The 9,619-nt window shown below is 45.2% G+C and overlaps 1 protein-coding gene across 3 annotated transcripts in view; it reads right to left on the bottom strand.

Moving 5' to 3' along the window:
• Window positions 1-617: 617 nt before the first annotated feature.
• LOC139049985 (zinc finger protein 391-like) overlaps window positions 618-9,619 on the bottom strand; it is a 35,565-nt gene continuing 26,563 nt past the window's right edge. For all 3 annotated transcript variants that reach the window (XM_070525962.1, XM_070525961.1, XM_070525963.1), the window contains one exon: window positions 618-2,370. In XM_070525962.1, coding sequence (XP_070382063.1) covers window positions 1,665-2,370 — 706 coding nt within the window. In that variant the 3' untranslated portion in view covers window positions 618-1,664. The remainder of the gene's footprint in view (window positions 2,371-9,619) is intronic.

Below are 9,619 nucleotides of genomic sequence, written 5' to 3'. Positions count from 1 at the left end.
CAAGTTCGCTGGCCGATGACAATGATTCCATTGTTTTCATCGCTTGCTGGGTGTATCCCGTCACGACAACTACCTCTACGAGATTCCACGTTGCAGTGACGGTGAACGATACACTAGCAAGAACCTTGAGTACCGCAACTAATTCTTTATTCAGGGAACGGGAAGGCACAAAACGAGTTACACTCGGGCAGAAAGGTGGTTGCGAGCGTAGACTTCAACGTATGTCGGATATTCATGCATGATTCGTTGAAGATTGTAGCGCAATCTTTGGTGCTTGCAAGCCCTCAAGAATGCATTTTCGTATTCGTATTGCCCGTGCAATTTGACTACGAAAGGTTCGACTACAGCATAGAAAAAATGTATAATTGGTGAGAAAGATCCAGGAGGTTCTGTTACAAGCAGGCGCGTCATGCGCTGAGTGGTGACATAACATTTGTTAGCCGGTGAAACGCGTTCACAGGAAAAATATATACTAGTAGGCGTGTAAACATGTACGAAAACTTGCTTGTTATGACAAACCTTTGTAGTCATTTTTGCACAGAAATTTTTGTCACATCAGGATAAAAAGATTTTACAGCTACAACTAGATAACTGTGCGAATAAAAACACACAACATCCAAGTGGATAAAAAACTGTCTATTAAACTTCAGAAGTTCTGCCACAATAAAACATAACTAAAAATTTTCTAGTGGGACACCTTGTTGTATAGTGAAGTTCCAAATGATTTCAATCTAGTACTGTCTCAGTACGGTCATCAGCTTATCTTATGGCATAGATCAAACATCTGCTGTGTGAATACATGCGTCAAATAACCGTCAATGCATTGAACGAAATTTCAAGCAAATACTTTTCATGCGCGTACAATGTAGTTATCTATTGCCGTAAGAGTATCTGGAAGTGCTTTCTCTCGAAGGCCACTTGGCCTTTGGACCTTATATAATGGACCTCAGAAATTACTTTTTAGTTGTCTAGAATACAGTACCTCCTTTCTCAAATGCTTCTTAAAGAGATATTCCATCCTGTTTACGCTGAAAAATCACTACGAATATGTTTCATTAAAGCTTGTTTGGTGGTACACTGTAAAAAGACCTGCGCAAGAGCTTTCTCTAACCAAGTAGGTGTTAAGAATCTTTTTGTGGGCATTTCAGTGCTTCACTCTTAGGCAAAGTTACTCCCTGTGGCTTGCCCCTTCTGCCACACAACAATAATCGTTATCTGCCTTGATGCGTTTCCTTTCTTTAAGGTTGCGAGCCCGGAACTTTCCAGTAACGAACGGCACGCGCGTTATCAGAAGGGGCACTCCAAAGACTGTAAAGTGTTCTATGCTGATAACGCGCGTGCCGCTCGTTACTGGAAAGTACCGGGCTCACAGCGTTAAAGAAAGGAAACGCATCAAGGCAGATAACGATTATTGTTGTGTGGCAGAAGGGGCAAGCCAAAGGGCGTAACTTTTCCGAAGAGTGTTGAAATACACAAAGCAGAATCTTGCAGCCCATTAGGGCTGGTCTTGAAATGAGTTTGATACAGCAACGTTCACCAACAACATAGTTCACGGAAAAGTGAGCGCTGGCCAGAACGTGCAGTGTTTTTCGACATTGAAGCACCCCAAATACTTTTGGCGACGAGGTCTTATCGCGCAATTTCAAAAAACCAAACGGCACCGTTCACATCCTTCGTTGCTTCTGGCACACATGCCTATCGTATGTTTCTTTGTCTGCAAAACGACATCCGCACTGCGTGCACTCATACGGTGTTTTATCCACGTGGTTTGTTCGGCGGTGACGAAGAAGACTTGAACTGTGCATAAAGAATCGATCACAGATTTCGCAAGTGTATGCGCTGTTTCCACATTGCGAGGATACATGTCTCTTGAGGTCACATTTGTTTTCAAATAATTTAGCACATTTTTGACATGCATGGTGGTTCTCTTTTGCGTGAGAGCGCTCATGTCTACGGAGACTCGCCTGGAACTTGTATGCTTTTCCGCATGTTTTGCAAAGGTAGGGTTTCCCACCTGTATGCGTGCGCTTATTGTCATCTTGCTGACCAGCTTGCCGGAACAATTTTTCACATATTTCTAACTTGTAGGGTGTCTCGTCTGCGTGCGTGCGCTGATGTTCAGCTAGATCATAAGCCCGGTGGAACTGTTTGCCACAGGTTTCGCATTTGGCTTTTTTGCCAGTGGGGTTGCGGAAATGTTCTACAGACTTAGACATCTTCACAGACGATTGATCCCAGGCTTTACAAATCTGGGCTTTGTCATCCATGTGTTCCTTGGCGTGCCCGTGTAAGGCATCCGGTCGACTAGAAACATTGCCACAGGCACCACGCATCTCTCGCTGTTCCCCTCCTCCGGTTCCAGCAGCATTCCTGCAAGGACATGGACATAGAAGCTGAAAACGGCCGACTCTTGTTACGAAAGGACAAATACACATCCTGCCAATTGTGAGGTTGCCAAACAATCCTGCGGTAATCATAAGCCGACTTTCTAAAGCTTAGCGTTAACTTGCAGTACTTAATTTTGGCGCTCGATTGAGGCTCTAGGCTGGCGTAAACTGAACACTGCTGCCTCTGATGGTATATCTGTGTGGCTAAACTTGAAAATATGAAACAGCCGTACCTATCTCACATAGGCTACACATAATGTAATAAGTAAAGTGTGGTTTTGGTATTTCTTGCTACTCGAACGGAAAGGAAATGCTTGGTAAGGGTGGTTACAAAAGAATGCTTGCAAGTTTAAACACAATGATATTTTTCTTTCACTGCACTGTAGAGCTGCTTTCTTGCCGGTATAAGCTATTGCAATTAGCCATTTGAGGCTCCAATTTAGGAAATGGAAATGGCGCAAAGGCGAACTATTCCCTTTAATTCTGACAAGTGTAGGTGGAATAAAGTCCTTCATATCGAATACAATGAAAAAATTCCAGGCTCAAGTTTGCCTTCAATGTTTGTACGAAGTCATTTAATATTTGAATCGCATTAGAATGGCACACCATTCCTACCGAAGGTATCGTGAGAACGATACACACGCAATCATTTCCCCCTAATGCTACCGGAGATGCTACTGGAGATGTTAGTACATTCTTTTGTTTTTCTCGGTAGGATAATGAACACTGCTAGCGTTGAGTTAAGGCATTGCTGGTACGACATCGCTTCTACCGGTAAGTGAAGAAAAATACAACGGGCAGAAGAGCAGAGACAGTGCGTATGGTGTATGTCTTTTGTGCAGCCTGTTGCTCATTTAAATAGCTACGCTAAGGACAAGATGAACATTGGTCGCTATTTTTCCGTTAATGGCTTTTTACTGGTATACTTTTGTTTATTCTTGTAATGGTTGTTTACATGACTCAGCATGCAAGCTGAGTCATGACTCAGCTTGAGGTGTTACCGTGTACGTCGTTTGTAATCATGCCAGCTTGGCCGCCATCAAGACAAGATTATTTATAGACGAGATTAGAACTATCAAACAATCAAATTTCGTTTGATAGAGCCATTAAATGCCGGCAAATTATCCATCATACCATTTTTTCCGGGCTAAATCACTAAATCACTAAATTTTAGAAGAATAGAAGCTTAGAATTTACGAGGTTAGCTAGATCAAAGATATATATATATATATATATATATGTCGCAGTTTTATTAGCTGCATCTCGTGGAGCATGCTAAGCTAACAACTTTCTTGATATTCATTTGCAGTTTGCTTGAAATCGGTACAATGTGGGCGAGGAGGGGCGATTGATCTACCATTAAAACAGTATATTTCAGAGCGCTGTGTAATACATGAACTCTGAGCGGTTTAAATATGATACTTGGTTTAGTTATTGCATCGTTCCGGTGTTTTCATTGAGTTATAAAAATGTGATTTTGTGCATGTGTTTGCCAACGCTTTCTTAAATATTTCACGGATCTAAAATGTAACTGCTTCAGTTACGATACTATCACATTTCTTTAAGTGCCGCAAGCTTCAATACTCGTACATTGTGTTGCCATGCACATACATTTCACTTTTCCAATGTATTTATGTACAAGGTCCTCAGCTAAAGGTTTTTGTTTACGCCGACACCATATTATCTGAACAGCAGTTGATATTTGTCATTTAAGTCATCACACCGTTTATCCCTCGCGCAAGTGCGTCACTGCAACTTTGAGCGTATGATTGACACCATCCTTAGAGGCCACAAATGGACAATATGTTTATGTTACCTCGACGACATCGGCAGCGACCGCTTGTGACATTGGTTTTTTTCATCCTTCGGAATTTTGTTCTTCGCCACGGCGCTCCCCCAGAACTACTTAGTGATAGGGGCCGTGTATTCCTATTGGAGGGCGTCCAAGCTCTCCTCCCTGAGTTCAGGATAATTCACCGCAAATCGACCGCGTACCATCCCCAAACCAACGTACTGACCGAATGGTTCAACCGCACACTTGGCGACATGTTGCGGATGAATATTGCAACCGGCCACTCCAACTGGGACACAGTACTCCCCTTTGTTACGTTCGCATACAGCACCGCGACACATGCGACCACCGGTTTTCCCCCCTTTTCCCTTGTGTATGGCCGTGAGCCTTCATGCCCTTTGTACACCATAGTGCGGTACCAACCTGACGCTACAGAGTATACTCCGCTTTCCGAAGCCGCCAAATATGCTGTAGATTGCCGTCAGCTGGCACGTGCCCTGACAAGTGAGACTGAAGAACGTCAGAAGACAAGACATGACCGTAGTCATCAACCACCGCACGACTTTTCTCCTGGTTCGCTTGTGTTGCTTTGGATACCAGCCCGCATTGCCGGCCTTTCTTCCAAATACCTGGCGCATTATCATGGTCGATACCGTATCATCGAGGCTTCCTCACCTGTCAACTACATCGTCGAGCCACTAACAATGTCACCAGACCTGCGTCGTCGTGGGCAAGAGACAGTACATGTCAACCGCCTGAAACCACATTACGACCTGCTCATCTTATCCGCGCCTTGAGTCGCCACGATGGCTACATTTTGCTCCCGGGCCATTGTAATGAAGCAGCCGCGCCCCTGTGTATGCACCGACTGAAGAGGAAGAGGAAGGACCGTGCAGAGATCGTGAGCGACCCCCTTGCTACGGACAGCCCTTGCAGTGCCTTGATATACCTAGCGTTCCACGACGTTGTCAACGACAATAAACCTCGTCGCAATCCTATCATCTCAAAGCTCGTCGTACGTAACGGCGACGCCCGTCATTTAGCGGTTGTTCATGGCGGGCACAGGCACAGAAATTTAACTATATGGGAGACGAAGAAAAGTCATTTCTCAAGCGTCCCGGCCAACCGGCTACAGCCGGTTTTGTCGCTCTAGGGCAAGCTTTCTTTTTTGAGCATCCGCTACATTCGCTCGGTAAACTTAGATACATTGTTTCATGTTATGAACCTTGATTTCGATTAACGTCTTTCTCCTCACTACCCGCCGTGTTCGATCAGTGACTATGGTATTGGGCTGTGGAGTACGAAGTAGCGGGGTCGAATCCCGGCCTCGGCGGCCGCATTTCGATGGGCGCGAAATGCGAAAACACCCGTGTACTTAGATTTGGGTACAAATTAAAGAACCCGAGGAGGTCGAAATTTTGGGAGTCCTCCTCTACGGCGTGCCTCATAATCAGAAAGTGGTTTGGGCACGTAAAACCTCACAATTTATGAATGAATGAATGAATGAATGAATGAATGTGTGTTGTTTAGGGGCGCAAAGGCCAGGTATGGCGAAAGAGCCCCAAGACAGCGTTAGTGATTTCGCGGTGGAATGATGAGTTATGTCAAGAAGATGTGTCTTGGCTGTATAGGGGCCTAAAAATAGTCTGTAATGTCCATAAAATATACGTGATATAAGACTATGGCAATGTGTAATGACGAGTACTATGAACCTTACACTGCATTGTGGAAAAATGATGTGATATGCAGAGCATGTAAGATGCAAAAATTGGCTACAGCACAACTGTCTCACCAGAGCCCTTGAAACACAAGGGCCTTGAGGCCTGTGCTATACAGTACAACTATCCCAGCGGCATCCTCTAAAGAGAGGAAGCGGTACGATTGTATGGGACTAATAACATGTTGGACCACATCTCTGAGGAAACCTAGGACTGTGTCTATAATAAAAAGCGGTTCTGGACCGAGAAACATTGCAGGATCTAGAGGAATGTGCTGCCGGTATGCTAACGAAGGATGTCTCTTTCTCTCAGATTCGCCTTCCCGACACAAAAGGAGGACGTGGAGTACGGTCCGCCTCTCCCCGCATGTACCACAGGTTGGAGGCTCACTTTCGGTGAGTAGAAAGTTATGGGTGTCAAATGTGTGTCCTATTCAGAGACGACCGCATAGGACATCTGTTTGGCGCGATTTTGTAGTAGAGGGCCAGAATTCTAACTGTGGTTTTATCAAGTGGTGCTTATTATCCGTTTCCGCGTCCCACATGCGTTGCCAGTGGTCTCACGGCCTTCTTCGCAAGAAAGGCCGCAGATCTGTGACAGGCACCTCAGCGGTAGGGTTAACAGCTTGCGATGCGATTGACGTGGCCATCTCGTCAGCCAGACCGTTACCCTCGATGCTCCTATGGCCAGGCACCCAGCATATAATGATATGCTGTTTAGATATGTACGCTTTGCACAAGATTGAATAGAGTTCATTAAGTACTCGATTTTTGTGTGCATAGAGTGATATCAAGGCCTTCACGATGCTTAAGGAGTCTGTATATATTGCTGATTTTTTAAGTTTTGATTTTCTTATATGCTTCACAGCAGACAGTATTGCGTAGGCCTCGGCCGCAAAGATACTTGTTTCCGGATGCAGTACATCGAATTCTGAGAACGATGGTCCAACAGCACCATAGGACACACTGGCATTTGACTTCGAAGCATTTGTGTAGAACTCTGCGAAGGAGTGCTTGTGCTGGAGTTCTAGGAAATGCGTCCGGATTTCAATCTCTGGAGGATGTTTCGTCACCTCTAAAAAGCATATGTCAGATTCTACGACCTGCCACTCCTAAGGTGGTAACAATTTGGTTTGATGCATTAGGCGAAGCTTGAGCAACGGGACATGCATTTCATTGCTAAGCTGCCTCACACGAAGCGAGAAAGGCTGTCTTAATGAGGGACGATTATAGAAAAGCGTAGTACACGTCATACCGTTAACGGTACTAAACCATAGACGTAGATGTTTGGAGTGTATTTTCAGGAAATATGTAAGGCTGATGTAAGTTCTTTGTAGATGGAGGGACCATTCATTTGATTCCGCGTATAAGCTTTCAATCGGGTTTGTTCTGAAAGCACCCGTGGCTAAGTGAATAACTAGATGGTGAACAGGATCTAGCATCTTCAGCGCGCTCGGAGCGGCAGAGTAGTATACTACGGCACCATAATCCAATCGAGATCGAATTAGGCTCTTGTACAGTTTCATGAAACGCTTCCTGTCACTACCCCATATAGTCTGGGATAGAAGTTTCATTAGGTTGATTGTTTTTAGACACTTTGCTTTCAGATATTTATTGTGTGGTATGAAGGTAAGTATATAGTCAAGTATAATACCTAGGGATTTGTGATCTTTGTTGATAGGTACTCGTTGTCCACACAGTTCTAAGCAAGTATCCGGGGCCAGGCCTGTCTTTCATGTAAAAAGTACACAATGACTTTTGTTAGGATTGATTTTAAATCCGTTTTATCTGCCCATTTCGATACTTTGTTCAAGCCATGCTGTACCTGTCTCTCACACGCTGCGAGGCTACAGGATTTGAAAGCTATTTTAATGCCGTCCACATAGAGAAAATAAAAGATGGTCCGTGGTAACGAAGCACGAAGCGCGTTCATCTTCACGATAAAGAGAGTGCAGCTGCGCACGCCTTCCTGGGGTACACCAGTTTCTTGCGTAAAAGCACATGACAGTACTTTGCCGACTTTTACCGGGAAGTTACGATTGGACAAATAGCTTTCTATTAGGTTTAGCATATTACCATGAATGCCCATTTCTGACAAGTCTCTCAAGATTCTGTAGCGCCACAATGTGTCGTGCGCCTTCTCTATATCGAAGAATGTTGATAGGAAAAAGTGTTTGTGTACAAATGCGTCACAGATGTTTGCTTTTGCTTGAATACGTACAAGATGATCAGTTGTGAAGTGCCCTTCCCGGAAGCCACACTGATAGGGATCAAGCATTTAGCTCAGTTCAAGGAAATGAATGAGTCGCCGAATAATCATTTTTTCAAATACCTTACACAGGGAACTTGTGAGGGCAGTCGGGCGATAACTTTCCACTGAGGAAGGGTCTTTGCCATGTTTCAAAACAGGGACCACAATGGCTTCTTTCCATGCGGTTGTAAGGCTGCAAAGTGCGAGTAGTGTAACTTGGGTGTCATTGTGTAAGTTTTTGATCATTTCATACATGATTTTGTCAGATGCCGGTGCAGAGCTCTTGCATGCGCTCAAGGCAGCTTTGAACTCGGCAATACTAGAAGGATGGTTGTATGGATCATTCTGTCGACATTTTATGATGAATGGCTTACATTCTTCTATTTGTTTGTATTTGAGAAAGGATTGCGAATAATTTGTTGAACTCAACATGCTCTCCAAGTGCTTCCCAAGTGCGTCTGCCTTGTCTTGCAGAGTATGGCCTTGTGTGTTTACCAAAGGGAGTGAATACGTTTGTCCATCTCTTATCCTAATAACCCTGTTCCAGACATTGGCCTCATCTGCATACGAGTTGATACTCGATAATAACTTCTGCCAACTCTCTCGTCTGGCCTGTCAGTGAGTTCTCCTTTCTTGGGACTTTACCTTCTTAAAGTTGATAAGATTCTGTGCAGTGGGGGACGCGGGTAGCAACCCCCACGCTTTGTTCTGTTTCCTGCGAGCGATCCTACATTCGTCGTTTCACCATGGGAGACGGCGTTTGCATGCCAAGCCTTTTACTTTTGATATGAATTTAGATGCGGCATCTATTGTGAAGGCTGCAAAATACTCAACAGCAGCATCCATTCCTAGCGTGGACATGTGATCGCTTGAAATACTAGTGTGAGTTCGGAACTTCTCCCAGTCGGTTGTACCAATCTTCCACCTAGGAGCCTGTGGTGGAAATTAGTTTTCTTTAGATGTTCTTAGTAGTATAAGGAAGTGGTCGCTCCCGCAAGGATTGCTGGTAACTTCCCATTCAAGTTCAGGCAGTATAGACGGGGAAACTATGCCGAGGTAAATTCAAGAAAATGTTCTTCGAAGCCCTGTAAGGGGAGTTTTGCCCTTTCTGGAGGGTTCCAGGGAGCCTCGCCACTCCTTAGACGCTTGGTGCGCCTTGAGGACAGGTGTAGTGTCCATTGCCTCTTGTGAGGCGCCGGACACGCGCTCCTGCGAGGGAGAAGTTACCCGAGAGTCCTGCCTCGGAAGGCAAGGCCCCTGCGCCCATCAGCCCAGAGGTCGATGGGGTTCCCTGAGGGATTTGGCTGTGCTGGCTGTTGCCAGCGCTGAATGAAGGCCTGGGAGGTTGGGGCAGCCTTGGCAGCGCCCGCCCTCGGGGACGATGGTCTCTTGTGCTGAGTTGATGGAGCAGCGCTAGCTGCACCGTCATCATTGCGGGGACAGATGGCGTAACTGCTGACTAACTGCTTATG

The sequence above is a fragment of the Dermacentor albipictus genome, chromosome 9 (genome assembly GCF_038994185.2).
Source record: "Dermacentor albipictus isolate Rhodes 1998 colony chromosome 9, USDA_Dalb.pri_finalv2, whole genome shotgun sequence".
Taxonomy (NCBI): Eukaryota; Metazoa; Arthropoda; class Arachnida; order Ixodida; family Ixodidae; genus Dermacentor; species Dermacentor albipictus.
The sequence above is the reverse complement of the archived record's forward strand: the minus strand, read 5'-3'. Positions and strand labels throughout refer to the sequence as shown.